General features: G+C 42.7%; 1 protein-coding gene across 1 annotated transcript in view; it reads left to right on the top strand.

Moving 5' to 3' along the window:
• The window catches only part of RTKN2 (rhotekin 2), a 201,605-nt gene that overhangs the window by 58,643 nt on the left and 123,389 nt on the right, over positions 1-19,573 (top strand). The window contains 1 exon segment of the mRNA XM_080402759.1: positions 7,143-7,239. Within this exon segment, the coding sequence (XP_080258885.1) occupies positions 7,143-7,239 (97 nt within the window).

The following is a 19,573-nucleotide window of genomic DNA, read 5'->3' as shown; positions in this document are numbered from 1 at the left end:
TTCTTTTAGTTCTTAAATATGGTTTTATTCTTCTGGTACTAAGGGTCTCGTCACTGGTATTTTTGTTCCGGTATGTGTGTCATCAGCAGAGTTATTAGCTGTGTTCCAGTTGCATGGTCCTTTGTTGCTGGATTGAAAAGCTCTACTAACTTCAACCGTGTGTTTTTAGACTAGATACTTACAGAAAGCCTTTACTGTGTTTATAGAAGAGCAGATTTAATCTGGAAGTCATTGAGAGAAACCAATAAAGAACTTCCTTGATGTGATTTTTGGAGCTACTCTGTGGAACTGAATTACATGTTTTCAGGTATTGGACATAAGGGCACTTGAAAGCATAAAGAAGGTTAAGTGTAGATGATAATGAAAATGTTATCAGTATTTATAGGTCAGTCGATAATGTCAGTATATTAAAGTGATATGAAATATCTCTTTGATTTCATGGACAGTGCCTTACTGTATATAGTTTACTGTAATAACATGATCCTTGGTATACATTGATGATAAGTTTAACTTTATAAAAAGTTTGTTAGTAATCCAATTGCCCTGAAATGCCTTATGAAAAGTATGTTTATTACAGAACACCTACAGTTGCTATCTGCCTGGTGTTATCTCTGTTATAGTGAGCTAAGAAAACACATTTGGAAAAAACATGTGCCAAGCAGAGATGGTTGAGGTTTTTTTTTTTTGTTAGACTTGCTGGAAACATTCATCAATAGTTGGAGATGTGGTCTTTCAACTAGGTTTCTTTCACCCAGATTGTATGCAAATTACAAGATTCTTCAAGCATAAAGTCATATGCCAGGAATATGATATTAGCATTTCTTTTAATAAGAATAACTGTGGAATTAAGTACCTTGTTTGGTGAATTGCCTTCCTTGTCATTCATCACTGTATAACATCTTTGTAGAGCTGCAGTAACTGGAAGGAAAGAAAATACTGGAAAGTGTTTCTGTAATTGGAGCTGGGTTTGGCAGGGACTTCTGCCTTTCTGGAAAAGAAATGCTGATTTTGGCTCTTCACTTTGCCATCCCTTTTTTCTGCTGTTGTGTACTGGAATAAAAGAATAAAGGTGAGCACTAGATGAGCTTTGAATTCCCTTTGGACCAGACTTCAGGAGTCTCTCTCTCTCTGACACACATTTTGGTGTTAATTTTTCCTCAGGGACTTTATTCACAACATCTCAGAACATATTCTTCCAATAAGATTTCACATAGTTTGATAAATGTTTGGATAAATTTCATACCATCTTATCAAAGTAGGCACAATAGTTCTCTCTTGAGGAACTGAGCTTAAATGAAATGCTCATTTATATTGGTGGGATAATAATAATGACTACAGATCCAAATCAGTGGTTTGTTATTCTGTTGCAGGAGTAGGCTGAATCAAAGCCTCTGTCAACAATTAGAGCGCAGATACTAAATTAACATACCAAAGACTAGCACTTCAGGAGTATAGTCTTCTACTCAGAACAGTGCTGACATGTACCTTGCTCATAGAAGCTCTGGAAACATCATGAGACTTGGACAAACACAGTGCATCCTTCTGGACAGCAGGGATGCTGCAGCAAGAGTGTGTTCTTGACTGATGGAAATCTGCCCAGCATTGGGGGAGCTTGGTGGTATGGGAGACAGTCACAGCTGCTCTATTAGGATGGCCTATCACTTTCTTGTGGGGCAAGATGCAGCCTCAGTTCTCTTTTGCACATGCAAAAATGGTATAATATTAATTATATTGTCACCAGGTTTCACTAGTGAAGCCCCATAAAACAAAAAAGGAATGGCTATATAGTGACACTAAAACTTGGTATGTTTTTTATATTAAGTGGGTGAGCAGAGATCACTAGCCATAAAGACACTGCTTTTCCAGAAATATGAAATACTTAAGTAAAAGCTGCACAGAAATTTGATTACTTCCTCCTAAAATGGTGACCTCTTCCCTTCTAAATAGGTTCGATTCTCTTCTTTATGAGACCCCTGCACCTTCACCTAGATTCTTCCTTGAGCAGCGGTGGTAGATCTGACCACCGAGGGAATCTGACCCACTGAATTCCTTTTCTTTCTGTGCAGTTGAATGAAAAGTGTGTGTCTTTTGAAGAACAGTGACTGAAAGAAATATTGATGACTGCCAGGGCATCTACGGAAAAGTATAAGAAAATTACTCTACTACAACAGGCAAGACAAAGGGGCTTTGTTCACTCTTTCTTGTAGATTGTATATATTAATAGTAACAACCAAAGTTTTGTATTTTTTCAGAGAAACACACAAGGCTTTGAATTGTATTGTTTTAATTGCAGCTAACTGCATGAATTAAGTGGAAAATTGCACACAGTACTTTGATTGTCTAACTCTGTATGTGAGGCTTTGGGAACAGTTTGTTATTATAAAAGAACAGCACTAACAAGAAATCAGCCAACATATAATTGCTAGGCTGAGGGGCAGTTTGGGGAAAGCTGATATTTATTTATAAATTATTAAATAAAAGCACATAATATGTGGATCATCTCTCACTGCCTCCACACTTTATACATTACTCATCTTCCTAAATTTCATGTTCTCCAGGACATTGCTTCTTATAACCAGTGCAGGCATCAAAACCACCCACACCCAGGAAAGGAGATGCCTGCGCATTTGTTATGATGGCAGTTTTGGTTATGGGACTCACCTAAGAACAGAAACCTTCAGTTCAAGGAAAGGACTCATGAACTGAGTTTAAAGGTTGTTTTATGTGCCTAAAATACACACAAGCACCTGGGACTCTGTTCAGGTAGCTTAAACTTTGGCCAGGATTTCCTACTGACTAGGTACCTTTGGAGATTTACAGCCAGCCAGCACCCTAAATAGAAGGACTTAAGGAGTGATTTAGGCATTAAATTTAGCAGGGTTCTCAAAAAACATTGGTTATGTAATTCCGATCAGTTTTGGTAAGAATGAGGTAAATTCCGATTGTCCTGTATGGTTCTCTCCGCACGCTTAGTGCCTTACCACCGTAGGAAACAGCCATTTTGCAAGACACAGCAAGGAGGTAGATGGTGGTTGGACTCACCAAGAAAGTGGAATGGTACTTCATCCTCAATGTTTTTGGCTACCAAATATCTATTCCCGCTCTCCTGGGGGATGGAACTGCCATTCTTTCCTTCAGCATAGATTTGTAGGCTTTTTTTTTTCTCAGAAAGCAGAGGTAACTATTATCGTTAGGCCAGCTCTTCACAGCTGTCATGTATACAAATATCCTATGGGTGAGTGTCAAGAGGATGGGGCCAGGCTCTCTTCAGTAGTGCCCAGTGACAGGATGAGAGAGCACAGGACAAAGTGCAACACAGAAAGTTCCTTCTGAATACATGGAAAAAATTCTTTTACTTTGAGGGTGACAGAGCACTGAACAGGCTGCCCAGAGAGGTTGTGGAGTCTCCTTCTCTGGAGACATTAAAAACCTGCCTGGACACAACTCTGTGCAACCTGCTGTAGGTGCACCTGCTTTAGCAGGGTGTTGGATTAGATGATCTCCAGAGGTGCCTTCCAACCCTGACCATTCTGTGTACACTGTTTCCTCTCCATTTCCAGGCAAGAGCCAATAAACTGAAATTATTAGGGATTAGTCCTCTGAGCCTTTCTAGCTGTGTGGGAAGAGCATTCTCCTTGGCAGCTGAGGAGGTGGTTTCTGGGGATGCACACAGCCCAGGTTCCTTGCCTTGCTGCACTTCTCAAGGGGCAGCAGTAGATGCTAGTGAATGTGGCACTTATAGTCAGGTACCTAGGGCAACTAGTAACAGTCTCTATTCCAGAGGACCCGGTTGATAACCAGGTGCACTGACATATAAACAGTTCCTCACATGCCCACGTAACACAGGGGTGGGTAATGTCCTGGCTTTACAAGCAAGATATGTGTCCTACACACCAAGAGACCCTTGGTATTCTGTAGCTGGCATTGCTGGACACATCTTTGGGCCTCCTGTGCTGCTACGTTGAGATGAGATTTGTGCTGTACAAACAAATCACAGTGGTAAACCACTTAAACAGCATTTAGGCATTTATGCAACTTTAAAATGGTAGAGGCTTAATTTTATGACTTAATCTGCAGGCTTGTTAAAACTTATGTGTCTACACTGAAGGTATGTGAAGATTATATCAATAATACTGGCTACCAGATTAGCTGATGTGAGACTAGATGGTGCAGAAAGTGCTTGAGATGTGGAACTGGGCAGAGTATAGCTTTGCACAGCTTTTGCCAAGAGTTGCTTGGTATCCCTGTCACTGGTTTTCAACATCCAAAAATATTTTCCCCAAAATACCCTATATTTCTACAGGAGTACACAGCTGCATTTATGAAAGGTCTTGGCTTTTGCAGCAAATCGGGTTTGTACAGTTTCTTTTCTATATGCGTGTTGCCTGCATAATTACTGACAGGCATAATGAAAAACACAGTTTTGTTACATGAGCTTTCAACAGTGGTTTTAAGTAATGTAGAAAATATTGCAGCTACTTCCAACAAAGGAAAAAATCAAAACAAAGCAGCTTTGAAAATGTTGATATACTTGGGGAAATAAATCTTAATTTTTAACTCTGTTCTATTATTTGCACATACTGTTGTATTGTTGTATATACTCTGTTTAGTATCTCTGATACTAAACCCCATATAAAGCACTATTGATTTCAACCAGCTCAACAGGAGATAGTGTATGGCTTCTACCCTGCTCTCCCCTGCTCTCCCCTGCGCTGTGCGGCTAAATCTCAGCTGTGCTCCCCTGCAGCTTTTGGCTAGGTTTTATGGGACAGCCTCTATTCAATGCTTGCATGCACTGCAAAAGCTGTCCTCACTGTGAGAAGTAACTCACCTTCACCACACCTCTTTTTCCAGCAGGATGTGGGCAGGTTCCTGGATTAAATTCTTGTTAATCACAAACCTTGTTGTATTGAAGGCATTCAAAATACATGGCCTTTCAAACCCTTGTGAGTTCACAGCATTTAAAGATAAGAGCACAGTATTGCCAAGAAACGTGTCTTGTTGAGGCCCACAATTAACTTTATCAAAAGAAGGAATCTTATTTTTGCCTGCTGTGGATAGAGGGTGCATCTCAAAGCAGCCTAAAGTTAAAGATAGATATAGCGTCTGGTTCAGATCACGATATGAAGAAAGGTTCAGGTTAATTGGTATTTATTCTTAGTTTGTACTTACTCCTTTTGGCTTGAGCTAACAGGCAGGAGTTGGAGGCCCACAAAGTTGCTTCTCCTGGGATGACAGATGAATGAGAGTCTCCATGGGGAAAACATATTTAGGGATGGGAAAGTCACTGAGGAAGGCTGGTCATTGCCTTTATCTCAGTCAGCCTGCAGGGAGGATGCTCTGAGGGGCAGCTCAGTGCCAGCAGGGAGGATCGGCTGTAGGCATGGACCGAGGCATCCCAGGGGGCTGTGGAAAAGAGGGTTGTTCTGAGTCCCTCCTCTGCCCAGTGACATCTCACACCTCTGTACCTACACAACCCCAGTCCACCACCTGTTGCCCTTCCTGAGTGTTTCTGGCGCCAGGGAATGGTTGTGTGAGGGCGGGCTAGCTGGAAACTGGCTGGCTGCCAGCCTGCAGAGAAGGGGGACTTTCCAGAGCCCCTCAAAGGCTTTCAATTCCCCCTTTTTTTGCCACTGTTTTCTGCAACGCCACCACAGCTTGGGTGCAGCCGTTTATCTCAAATAAAGCTGTTTTTTTCCTGAGGTCTCCCTACTCCTCCTGCAGCTGTGAGGGGCAGGGGCCCACCTGCCAGAGGCCAGACCTTCGCATTTTTGCAGCTCCCACTTTTTATACATTTTATTCCCCCTGTTGGTGTTGGTTGGAGTTGAGATGCTCCTAGCAGGATCTCCTGTGTGTTTGGGCGGGGTGCCCCTTTTCCAGTAACTGCACGGGCTATTTTAATCCCTCACGCACTTGTGGAGAAGCGCATCCCTGTTTTGGCGGTAATTTCCCGGCTTTGCGGCTGCCCGGGGAAGGGCCACCCCGCGGTGGGCGGGCTCTGGGCCTCCCGCCCTGCAGCCATAGGGCGTCGCCTCTCCTGCTCTGTGGCACGATTGGCTGGGTCCTCCCCGCAGGCGGGGCTGGTGCTATAAAATGGCTGCGTTTTGAGAGGAGGGTTCGTGTTGTGTTGTAGAGGGTGCTGTGGCTGTAGCTGTGTGGCCTCTGCCTTGTGGGCATGGCTGTACTGCTGGAGGCCAGGCAGCGTATGTAGATTGGTGGCTTTCTCCTTCCTCCTTTCCAGCCAGCACTGGCCCCTCCTAGCTGCCTCGGGCAGGCTGCTGAGGTGAGGCAGAACTCATGGTCCTTACCAGTACTGTTTGCAGGGATGTTGCTGAAGAGCTGTTGGGCTGAATAGAAATAAAATAGCATAAACTATGTTTTAAAATGCAAATTCAGTTGCAGAAGGGAAGGAAAAGGATTCCTAAACTTGCACGTAGGCAAAATAGGTGGTAGTGCTGCCTTGGAAATGCCACGGGAGTCTGGAGAGACTAGCAAGTGGCGAGTTCCAGCCTTGGAATGCAATGTTGGGCCTTGCCAAGCACTGCTGTGCTAGCTCTTTGGTGGGCTGCAGCAGCCTCAGTGGGCAGGACTTGTTGCTTTTAGCACAAGAATATCCTAAGCTCAAAACAAACTATGTATAATAAATGCTAAGAGCACCCATTTTGGGGCTTCTTATGCTATCATAAAGAAACTGCTAAAAAAAAAAAAAGAAAAGCAGCAGTATGCTTTGTTGCTCACTTAATTGTGGAAGTTGTATTATTTCCTGCTGTGCTGGTGATAAAGGCCTATTACCAAGGCTAAGGCTAAATTAGATCAGGTGCTTTCCATGTCCCTGCAGTCTTGAGTGTCAGCTGTTTTAGCAGTGCAAAAAAATGTTGGGGTCAAGCAGCCCAGTTCCGTGAGCATTTGCCCATGTAGATGTGTAGACCCTCTATTGATTTGACCAGCACTTCCTGTCAGCATGGCATCCTTATAATGCTCTTATGTATGCAAAGGTGTGGACAAATGGAGATTATTAAGCTGATTTAAAACTGTTTTTCTTCCCCTTCTTCCTGTGCTTTTCCCCTGGTATTTAATTAAATGACTGAAATGTGTGTTCAATAAATACCTACAAATCACATCTGTTATTTGTTTGCTCCCAGGAAGAAGAGAACAGCACTCCTACATGTTACCTCTGCAATGGAAATGTTAGGACAGCTACGAATGTGCAGCAGACTTCAAGCTGTATGGCAACTACAGGTAAGCTCAGAAGTTGTTACTATGGAAAGTGCGAAGCTTGGAAGCAGTTTGTTCTTGCTCCTTGTGTTGATTAATTGAAAGTAAATTCAGTTTTATGTTGTGCTCAGTCTTGTCCATAGGCTAAGTGTTTTGCAGGTTCACTAGACAGAACTGAGTTTGTGTTTTGGAGATATGATGAGGCTGGATGGGCTGATGTGGTAGTTCAGATTAAGTGGATCTGCCACCCTGGAAAGTATTGGAGCTAGATTACAGTTGTGAAATGCTAGAGTTGAAAGAAATTTTTAGTGTGTGTTCCCTTTCCTTTTCTCTTGTGCTTGGGCAGGTGGGACTTGAAGTCTAGGACCTCAAGTCTAGAGGCTTAGATGATTAATTTCTGCACTTTGTTGTTCCAAAATGATGGTGGTCCTCTTCCAGCCTTTGCACTGAGTCTGAAAGCTCTGAGCACGCGCAAACCTGTTCCAGGGCTGAACATGGGCATAGTTGTCAGTATTAATGTCTAATTATTATAGCTGGTTTTCAGAGTGAGCCTTCCTTTTAATATGAAGTGTATACTTACATGCTGTTCTGAGCTGTTGTCTCAGACTTTTTACCGATTCAGGAAGACTGTATTGAATGTTGGTAAGTACATACCAAAGAGGATGTGGTTGTGTTCACATTTTGAAATAGCTCTTCCGCCACAAGGATTAGTATCTACTACCTTCCTTTTAACTGATAGCTTCTATTCTGTAGTAGACATTTGTGACAGTGTCTCTGGGATATATTTATAAATATATTTGACAAAGTTATATATTGAATAATTCCTGCTTCCAGCATGTCCAAAATGATCACATACAGAATGTAATTAAAAATGAACCTGTGGTAATTGCATGTTTCTATAATTTATTTAACACCTTACTAGGAAATACTACTTCCTATTCTATTACATCTTTTATTTAAATTAATGTCATTGATATGAGGAAAATAAGCATACATACTGAAGAGGACTGGCTAAAACTATTCATTTGTATTAGACTATTATGAAGCATTTTCAGATTAGAGGCCATTAAAAAACCAAGTAATCCAATAGCATGGGAAACCTGTGGTTTTCAAGTGTTTGGTGTGTGTGGAAGGGAAAAGGTTATAAAGAGACTTGTGGGAAATAAATGAAGGGAAAAATTAGGTTGACTTTTTTGCATGGTTTATTGACTAGCTGACAAGCCAGACCATATATATATTTATTTTTTTTCTCTGTCTTGCCGTGGCTGGCGAGGATCAAATAAAGGATGTCTTGGAAACGAAGGGAAGTGTCTTGGATTTCCAAATGTGATGAGTTTCCACTTAGTGGTTACCATATACTCAGCTCTGTAGAATGATAAGTCTTTGATTTAGTTTCCTATACAGAGAAATGGAACACGACTGAAGCATAGATTTACACTATGGCATGTTTCAGAAAGTCCATGAGCAGTCAGCAGTACTCTATACAAATACAGCATGAGTGCCAAACTACATGTATTTCTTGAGGTAATACTTCACAATGTTGTGTTGATTTCTGAAATTGTATAATTGCTTAGTAAAAAGCACTTGGAAGAACATCTTTTTCTGAAAGGTTTTCTGCTGCTGGTTTTGATTGAATCTACTTTACTGTACAGGCATGTTTTTGTCATGCAGTCTGTGTAAGGAAAGCACTCTGTAATAATAAAAAAAATTAGGAAGATGCAAAATTGTCCTGGTACTCATGTTGCCAGCTTCCTGCCAGACAGTCTCTGCAAAGAAGATGGTTTTGTCCAAGAGTGAGAAATATACTTGTGGACCTGGCAAATTCCTGCTATGGGGGGGTATGTTTGAAATGACATCTTGGAAGAGTTCTTGATACTATGTGCCTAAATATCCACAGCTGTCCTTGCCCTCTACCTGTAGTTTGAGCTTTCTGCTGGCTTGGTGGGAGGTCTCCTTTTTATATGTATTGCTTAATGCTTAGGAACTGAATGTAACTTTTATCTGTTTCTGGGTTCCACAGCATTCATAAGATGACTCTTTCCCACTGCACTAAATGCTTTCCTATTCTGCATGAATGATGCACGCAGTGTTGGGCTGTATATATTATTTTTCACCAGAAATGTTTTATTTCATGGAATTGGCCAATTACAGAGAAAATTCGCAATTAATGCAACTTAGGCAGATGCATGACAGAACAGTAGAATAACTATGTGTGTTGAAAAGCTTCACTTTCTTTCTATAACACTCTTTTAATCTTTGCTGAAATTCAGGCTGTCAGCTTTGATACTGTTTGTTGGTCCTTCAAATTCCAAGTGTGTTTGGTAAACTGCTGAGCTGAGTGCATTTAGGAGGTGGACATGGTGCTGGCATCATTGCAATCTGACATAGAATGAAAATCACTTTTGGACCATTATGCTCAGAGTTTCTAGGAGGCCTTTGTAGTGTAAGGAGTGGGCAGATGCTGTAGTGGGCATGTAGCCTAAGTAATGCTGTATGGATCTTCAGATAGATGAAAGTACTATAGTGTGTGGACTATTGCTACAAGCAGCAGCCCCCTTCAGCGCTGGGGGCCTTTCCTTGTTTGGAAGAAGGTAGAAGAGAGGAGATGGAGTGTCTGACATTCATCCCAGGCTTTCCTGTCTGCAGGGAACCAGCAGAGCAGCCCATTGCACTCTGGCATTGCCAGTACATCATCCTAGAGAAGAAGGTGGGTGTCTCATTTGAAACACACTCCTTTCTCTTTTCAGAGAACTCTCTCCAAGCCTTCCAGACCATATGCTTCTGTCCTCACTGAGGAACTACAGAAATATGCAACCATACAATCTCCCTTTCCCTCTCCATATTGTTGGGAGCATGATGGACAAACAATTCCAGAAAAGTTCCTCATTGCCTAGGTAATTAGGATCTATCTGTCCAGACATCTCTGTGAGACCAAAGAGCCAAATGCACACTCCAATGCTACTGGGGCTCATGTGTTCTCCCTATGGACCTTTTAGCCTGTTAAACTCATCCATAGAAGAGCCCTGCTTTTCCACCTGGAGGTTGTGGGGTGCAGAATGGAAAGCTTACTTTAAGCATTAGAATAGTCATCCAATAGACTTTTATGGAGCTGTGAATTCCTCTCCCCAAGTCAAGTCACTTCTCTCAGTTCTTCACTCTTTCCCAATGCAGAACCATTTGCTTCAGCAGATCCTTGACTGCATTGTCTGTTGTGCGGCCCCTATTACAATACTATCCAAATTGTTCAAGATCGTCCATGAATTTTCTTTATGCTACTCACAACACTTAAGAGAAGTGATACAGAGAAAACATTAAAGCTACTAAAGAGCAAATGGGGCTATAGAGCACACTGAAGAAGCATTGCCACTGCTGTACTGGGTCCCTGGATGGGATGTCCTAAAAGCTGCAGCTGCTTTCCCATCTTACCTTAACTCTTTTAACAAGGGTGGAGAGGAAGCAAGAAGAGAGAGACGTTTCCACAGTTATTACAACACGCGATGATATGCAGATTCCTTCTCCCTGCCCTGTGACAAGCATGATGTAGGCCACAAAGTGCTGCAATCTATATTGGGGCTTTTTGGGCCGTTTTAAAAAAGAATTCCATCTTTGCTGTCACATCTTCCTCTCTCACTGAAGGCAGGGACTGACTAACTAGCAATGGTTCAGTGGCAGATGCTATTGTGAAAATGTTTTGATGGTGATCTAACTGGGAATAGAATCCTCTTAAAGGTCTGGGCAGACTTCTAACCTCTATGCGATATGGGTTCCGTTGGCTGGTGCACAAAAGCAGCCCAAGCAGTCCTGAAAGGATGAATCCTGTTGCTTGCAAATGGCTGCTGCTCTTCCAAGATGACACCTGTGGGCCTTAGTTGTCATGCACTGGTACTCACTGATGTATTAGACACAAGAATGTTGTTGGCAGTTTGATATACCTAGTAACATTTTCTAATAGGAGAATGAAATGCCAGGGCTAATGGTAGTTACTTGTTTCAATCCTCTGAACACAGTTGGCATGCAATCAGCATTGGTGGTTTTCTTCTCAGTCTGAAATCACATTAACATTAGTCATGTAAAAGGCTATACTGTTTTGAAATAAATATTTATCAACATATCCTGTTGTGGTTTATTTTTAGTCTGCTGATATGTTTGACTAGTATCTCATATGACCGTGACATTTGTAAACAGAGCAGGGAGGGTGTGTCACTGCCCTTTAAGTTAGTATTTTCCTGATAATTGTTATCAGATTGTGATACTCACACATCGAACCCTAAACTCTTAATTGTAACAGTGCAGACAGGAGAGCTATAACTTGAGTTCTTGCAGTTACCAGCTTTTCCAGTTGCTTTTAGTTTGTCTTGCAGAGGAATGCTTCAGGTGTGTAAACGTAGAGGACTAGTGCAGTTTGAGGTGCCCATGCATGTAGTGCCTGAACTCCAGCTATTACTGCAGAGGAGCTGTAGCCTTCCAAGTGCCCTGTGCCATGGTCTCAGCCCTGTGCAACCGTTGCAGATGCCCAGAGGTACTGAAATTGTGTTGATCCGAGTCCTGCAGGCAACCTCTTAGGTTTCTGCCAGCTGTTTCTCATGGGTGTTATGAGGGAGACACCTTCAACACACAACCATCTGCTGACACCTTGTAAGGACATCCTCATGCCTCCCATTGAGCAAGCACAGGCTCAATCCTCTTGGCTTCTCCCTAACTACTGCATCACTTGTTGCAAGCTTGGCAATTTGGGCAGCCTACAGAGAGATGTACATACTTTCCCCCCCGATACTTTTTGGGAAAATTTCCTCACATGTATGAGAAAATACAGTGGTCTTGCCAGGAGATGATGCGGAAAAGCCTGAAAACTTGTAAGTTCAACTGCAATGTTTTAAATGTGCAATGAATTTGGCTTTTTTTATATAATTTAAGTTTACATATGTAAGTCAACTATATCCATTGGTTTGAGGCTCATAGAGGTATCTTGCAGATCAGTGAGTAGTTCAGAGGTGCGTGAGCTGCAGCTTGCCTAGCAGTGTTGGGCTGTGGGAGGTTGCTGTGAGACCCGAGGAAGCTGCTTGGTCTCTTAGGTCTCTCCTTGTTTCTGATGAACTGGAGAGAGAGAGAGTGTCTCTCACATTTATTGCGGTACTTGCTCAGTACTGAATTGTTCTTTCCTGTAGTAATTTCTGTAGCTGTCACAAGAGTAGAATGAGCTTTGGGTCTGTGGGGATGTGTCCTTCTCTGTCTGAGGTAATGTTCGGAAGTTAGATGGCAGATTTCATGCCCCTGACAAGAGGCTGAGGCCACCAGTGGTGACAACATTTGTGTGGTCATCACACAGCATTAGACGTGGTGTGAAATTCTGGCAGGCCTGTCTGAAGGACACAGGTTTGACCGATACAGCATGGGCAGCTCTTAGTTACTTCTCACCAGTTGTGCCCTTTGAGGAGAGGGAAAAAGGCTGCCTCAGTGGGGCATGTCCTACATACAAGACCATTGCCTCCCACTTGTGCTATTGCTGACATGTCCTTCCAGGCTGTGGAGGCGTATAAAACTGAGGGCCTGCCCCTGTGCATGCCTGGGCAACAAGTTTATCTGACAGGGATGGTATTTCCAAAATAAATACAAGGATCTGTCCCCACTCATCATTATTTCCATCCTGCCACAGGTTGCCACACACGTTCTCAGCTTGTGTGAGCACTCACGGGGGGTCATCAGGCTGTGCTGTGTCAGAGTGAGTGCTTGCTGTGCCTTTCCTAGCCTGTGTGATTTTGGCAAAAGCCTGCCTAACCACTGCTGCAAGGAGGTTTAAGTTCCTAGGTCCCTTTGGCTGCTTAAAAAAATCATAAGCTGCAGAAGTAGAAAACCTCGTGGATGGAACTACTAATTTTGCAGTTAAGAATGAATGAAAAAACAAATAAATGTAGGAAATAGAGAGTCAATCAGCTTGTTGCCTAGGAGAGGAAGATTTATGGGGTGCCAGAGTTCCTGCTGCCTTAAGGAAATGCTGTAGTGACAGGCCAGCAAGGCAAGAAGAGAGCCTGAGGGCCTCGTCACTGTCACATTGACGGCATGGTTCAGACCTCAGCGGGGGTGAGTAGGTGGTGTCTCTTGCCTTTGCTTGTCAAACTCCCGGTCACCAAATAATGAGGTGATTGTTAAAATCCCTCAAAATATTTTACAGGGCATGTATTTGCCAATGTTCATAGCATTTTTTTTAAAGCAGCAGTGCTCAGGCGGTGTCTGTTATCTTGGGAAGGAGTTCCTCCCAGCCCATGTGAGACTGGAGAGCTGCACAGAGGTTCTTGTACTGGTGGGGAGATAGATGCTTGACAGACAGCCTAATCTTTATTGGTTTGTAGGGCATCCAGACTGACCATCCTGCAGTTCCAGCCAAGCTGAAGGCAGAGTATGGCAGGAGGAGCCCCACTCCACTCCCCACCTTTGGTTTTATATTGAGGAATGAAGTCTTTAAAATTCATGAAGTCAGTGCCTTTCCAGCCCTGCAAAACTAAAGATAAATGCTAATTGCCAATGCCTTTCTCAATATCAATGGGCATACATCAGCTCCTGAAAAATGCACTTGCTATTTTAGTTAAAAATAAACAAATCAATTCTGGGGCTTTTGAGCATTTAAGCTTCCTTAAGTAAGCAATAGATTTTTCAGAAGAAAAAAAAAAAATTACTAGGAGGCAATCCAGTGAGTCCTGTTAAGAATCGGCAGGAGCACTAGGAAACTCACGATTCAAATCTTAGTTTTGCCAGTTTCCCAATATATTCCCAGAAAAATCAGATAAATCATTTATAAGACAAGAATTTCAGTGTATTCACAGTGTACTTTTCTGATAAACCAGGAGTGTTGACAGGTTGGTTACAGCAGGAATAAAATTCACCTTCCTGATGGGGTAATGTGATAATGAATTAGATAAAATGTTTTTGTATTGTTTTTTGACCCAGCTGTTTTTGTAATGGTTTTGACTCAGTGAAAAGGTAGGTACTATCAGTTCACTGGTTGCCTGAAAATTGGAGGGGAATAGCATGTCTTGAAAGAAAAGGTTGCTGAAATGACCCTGTAGCTCATTTGCATTGATTGAATGAAAGGGTGGTGGTGTCCTCATATTCTTAGTATTTTTGTTATCAGTCCTCAGTGAACTGAGAGAGTGGATGAAGGCATTGATTGATAAGTGCTCCTCCACACATTGAGGTTTTGGTTGCTACGGGAGGCTTCCTCCCTGCCAGGATAAACTGGAAGAAAAGAATCAGGAAGGTCCCAAACCAAGGCACTTATTTTAAAGCAAACAAAAAAATGCACCAAAGTTTTTTTCAGTTTGTGACAGTAAGGTAGCCTTAGCATTTGTTTCATGGAAACCTCTGCAGTTGATCAAGACAGGCGATGAGTAAGATCATGCTCTGTTCATGAAAGCACCTTCTTCCAGGGACCTCTGCTTGATCCTGATCTGCTGCTAATTAGTCTCCACCCTGTGATACTGAGTCATTATATTCTTTGCCCTTTTCCATGGCTGCTTGTGGTGTGGAAACTAAGACAAATATTGCTCCCCTGCTGGAAATCATCATCATATCAAATTCATCAGTATCTGTAAACCCCCATTCAAGAAGGGAATAGATTTTTTTTAAATTTTTTTTTTTTTGGCCAGTGATCTATGACAGGAATATTTTGAAATTCACCCATGCTGTATGTTATGATGAAGCCCTGCATATAGCATCTGACTAGTTTCTCTAATGCCACAAATTATTTTATTTGTTAAAACAACAAAGCTATTAAGCACCCTTTAAAGCTACTGCCAGGAAGAGGTGGAGGGGTTCCAGACTTGAGGCTCTTTACTGCTGCTGTCACCAGCAGGTGCCTGTGTGTGTGCTTGCCCATAGCTTGCCATGAGGTGTACTGCCTCCAGCCATGACTTTCCAGGGTAGTACAGAATTGTGTAAGGTGTTGCTTTACAACTTTCCTGCATCCCCTTGTTCCATGCATCACTGGATTAAATGTCTCCTGCCTGATGTGTCAAGTTCTGTTTTGCTTTGTTTTCTTGGTTGGAGGAAGACAGGTTGCCAGGGTCACCAGTGTCTTTCCCTGGTATGACTGACTTCCTGGATTTGGCACACTTTACTAGCACTGGGCTATTCTTGAGAACGTGTCCTTCTGCTGAACTGTACTCAACCAAGGCTGGTTCAGGCTTGGTTCTGTGACTCAGATGAGCTGGATAGTGACCCTTGGGACTTACTTATGGAAGCAATTAGCTAAAGATGACAGTTGGAAGGTTGCTTAGTGGGTTACAGTAGCAGATGTGCACAATCATCCCATTATGGCTTAACCCCTGAAACGGGACAAGAGCCTTCTAGCTGTGTCCACTGTTATGGGTGGCTACAAAGCTATAGTGAGTGTGCTTAGGCAACAGGAACAAAACTGAAGTGGGTAATTAAAAACTTCAATTAACAAATAGTAGTACACGGCTAACAGTACCCCAAGAACCTATGCCCCATGCTGTATTGCTCCTTCCCCTGTTATCTCTGAATCCCCAGTGTCTGCTGTTTCCCTTTCTTCGGCACTCTGGGGCTAGATGGCATCTTACCTTTCCAAAAGGGCTTGTCAATTGAAAAATGTAATCTTGCCTGGATGGCCAGCATGTGCCTCTGGGTTGGCAGGTGGGAATCCTGTGGTGCTTTACCTCATCAGCTCTTGGTGGGCAATAAAAACCCCCAAAACATGGCTGAGCCTTTCTGTCTGGGCGGTTCAGGGAGCATAATGGTGCTCTCCTAGGGAGCTGGGAGGTGCTGCTGAGCCTTTCCCACAACAGCAAATTCCTGTGTTTTTTTTCTTTGCTGTGTTCCTGTGGGAATTAGGATGGCTGTATCATCCTGATGGAAGTAATTCTACCCATTGTACATGTACTGCATTGATGAGACTGATGGTGACTGTGTCTGAAAAGGCCACATGGATGGTGACAACTGCCATTGACCAATCTGATGGAAGGATAAGATGATTGTAATAAAATGATCTTTCTGTGGCACAGCAATTATAAGAGTTGGAGTAGCCCAAGTATCCAGTAGCACCCTAAAGACTGAAGGCTTTTTCTACTCTTTCTCCACTTCTCCTAATAAAGATTTGTTGCAATAATAAAAAAAAAGATACAGGAAGAGAAGAACCATCTGCACTCATGTGAAATGTTAAAATGAAGGCAGCTTTTTTCAAACATTCTTGGTGAAACAGTTCTATGGTAACACCAAGAGTTATGAAAGGGACAAATCCTGACCACTGATTATTTGTTCCTTTTAACATTCTTGGTGAAACAGTTCTATGGTAACACCAAGAGTTATGAAAGGGACAAATCCTGACCACTGAATATTTGTTCCTTTTGCAGTGAGCCTTGGTAAAACTCAGATTGTGTCTGACCTTACAGTACTAGTTTACAGTATCAGTAGTTTCCTGCCATGACTCAGTGGCTGGAACAGTAATATCTGACAGTCATTTTTTTCCTCTCTCTTTCCAGATCTCTTTTGAAGCTTCTCAGAGTGGGCGGGGAGAGACGAGTGACAGATATAGTCCTGGTTCTTGCCCTTCCTCTTGCCCTCTTTTTTTTTTTTTTTTTTTTTTTAAAAAAAAAAACCAACAAAAACCCAACCAACAACGAATCAACCTGTTCCTGCCTTTTTTGTTCCTTCCAGTCCTCTTATCCATCAGGCTTCCCTTTCACACATGTCCTTGAACAAATCTTACTTTCCTTTTCATTCCTACTGGTGGTGTCTAGGCCTGCTGATAGTGCCTGGGAAATACTGAGCTCATTCCCTCCCTGTTTTTTTCCCCTCACTGGTACTTTCCTGCTCTCCAGGTCTCTTTACATCCTCACTTCCTCTGCAGTTATCTTAATGAGCCTGTACTGCTATAATAAACTCTTTTGAGTTTTGTATAGTCTGGGCTGGATATGGCCTATGGTTAAGGCTGGAATAAAAGTTGGCTGTAAGACTGGGGGCAACATGGTGTTGAAAGTGCTGCTTAGTCTTTGGGTCCTGCATAGCTGGGATAATGAAGTAAGACAATGTCTAGCCTCACTTGTGTGGAAATGGTCTTCATTCAGCCCTGTGGCCTTGCTGTCACAAGGTCCCCCTGCCTCAGGGCTAGGCAGCAGCAGTTGATGTTTATTCCTGTCAATTGTCAACAGGCCCTGAGAACTTCCCAGGAGTGAAACCATCCTGCTTCTGCAACCTCCAGCCTAGAGATGGCTGACCCAGCATGAAGCACTGGCTCAGGGTTAGGGCAGCTAGGAACAGGGAGGATGTTTCATTACATCCAGAGAGGCAGCCCTCCACCTTACCAACAGAAGGTGTAAAAACCCACCTGTGGTCCCGACTATGCCCTCTGACCCTGCTTAGCTTTTCAGTCTAGACAAGAGCAAAACGCCCATCTTTTTAAAGTTAAGAAAAAGACTTTAGAGTCTCCATGTACCAATATCAATCTAACTCTCCCAGATTTTCTAATAGTGTGTAGTAATCTGACTCTGCAGCTTCTCTTCTGGAGAACCCTAGTCTTACACTTCTGAACAGCATCCTGGGAACTTGCTTCAGATCACAGTTAAGAAGTCCTTTGAATCTGCAAGTTATGGCCATAAGCCAGTTTTCTAGATTGGCAAAATTATTTTATAATTTCAGTTCTGTATTTTCTTTTCTGCTGAACTTAACCCTTGTGCAGACTGTGGATTAGGAGCCCGGTTTAACTGGAAAATTTAGCTGCTTCAGAGGTCTTGGAGTAGTAATCATGGCTCTACTGCATGTATTCAGGAGGTGTGAATCTGGGAGACTGATGGAGTCCATTTCAAGCCAGAATTAAGTGGAAAGTATTTTAGGCTACTGAAGACCATCTTCAGCTTTGTATGATCCTTTCAACTTCTGTCTAACCACAGGCTGGGAAAGTATCTCTGCTCAGTAGAAGCTGCTGGTATGTGGAGTTGGCAGTTACTGCTGTGAGGTTACATCTTCAGGCATATGAAGCTCAGGAACGATTTCAGATGTGCGGCTTGCCTGTAAATCGCTACAGGGAACCTGAATCTTACCCTGGTAGATAAGACATACAGCTGAGGCCAAAATGAAGCACAGGTTGTTTGAATCTACTGATAACTGCCAAGTTGATCATGCTCTTGCAGACTCTGTTTCTAGGATCCCTCATGCTAATGTAGGCAACAAAGCAGAAATGTGTTTCAGGCCAAAAATTTCAGGGAAAGTCAACTGACACTGGTCCTCCCCTCTTCTAGCGGGACGTATTAAATTTGGTAATGCCCCTGGTTCTCTTCAACAGAACTCTAGCACTAAATCTAATCTGGAATCAGCCTAGGAGTATGTCTTGGGCTGGAGAGTCAGAAGATGAGTAAGACTGCAGGCAGTCAGGCTCACCTCAGTGGATGTTCAACACCATTCCATGATTTTGGTCCTCCAGCTTCTGTTTTGGGGACAGAAGCCTTAACCTTGATTTTTGAAACTGAGTTATAAACGTGACCCTGCTCTGGACACCACATCAGCAATATATTTCAGGCCAAAATTGCTTGGAAGCCATCACAATGTTTTGTTTAGGCTGTGATCTGAATATGTTTGTTGGAAAAATTTAGAAAGAAACAATACAGGCTGCTGAAATCTGCCCTTGGTTCAGCTATGTAGTATTTGCTAATATGCCGTATAGCCTTGACTCTGTGACCTACATTTAGGAGAAGGCCTAACTGCAAAATAGACAACAGAGCAGAATAAATAATGGTTTTTTGTATGAAATATTAAGAAGTAATGTTAAAGCATGTGGACCAGACTTATCTTTAGCTTGCAGGACTTTATAAAATCAGTTTTTCAGCTATAGTCAAGGAAACTCTAGAGTAATTGTTTGGGTGAGAGAGGAGGGTTGCTTTTCAGGACCATGTGAAACAAACTAGTTGAATTTGCTTCATGCGAGACTCAAGAGAACAGCCCAATAGAAAAGGCAAATCTTTCATAAGCTCTGCTGCATGGGTTGGAAATCTCTACTGCGGAGCCTTCCTTGTCACTATGGATGTCCATGTCAACAGGAGCACTACTGGGGACCCAGTGTCCCTGAGCTGTGGTGGCAGGAGGTGGGATGTGCTGCCAGTGCAGCTGCCTGCTGTGACCCTGGGCTGGGGGAGAGGCTGTGGCAGGCAGGGCTGGCCCACAGCTCCCTTGTCGCAGGAGGGAGCGTGTTAGGCAAAAGGAGACTTTTTTGAAGTTGTTTTCATTGTCTCCAGACTAGATGTAAACACATGGTGAACTACTTGCTTTGAAAATGGCTTTTTTGGTTGTCTTTTCCTATATGTCTTGGATGTTTACTTAATTTTTTTACAGTATGTGCAATTTCCTATGAGAATTT

This window comes from Falco punctatus, assembly GCF_963210335.1.
Source record: "Falco punctatus genome assembly, chromosome: 9".
Taxonomy (NCBI): domain Eukaryota; kingdom Metazoa; phylum Chordata; class Aves; order Falconiformes; family Falconidae; genus Falco; species Falco punctatus.
This window is presented reverse-complemented; position numbering and strand designations above follow the sequence as displayed.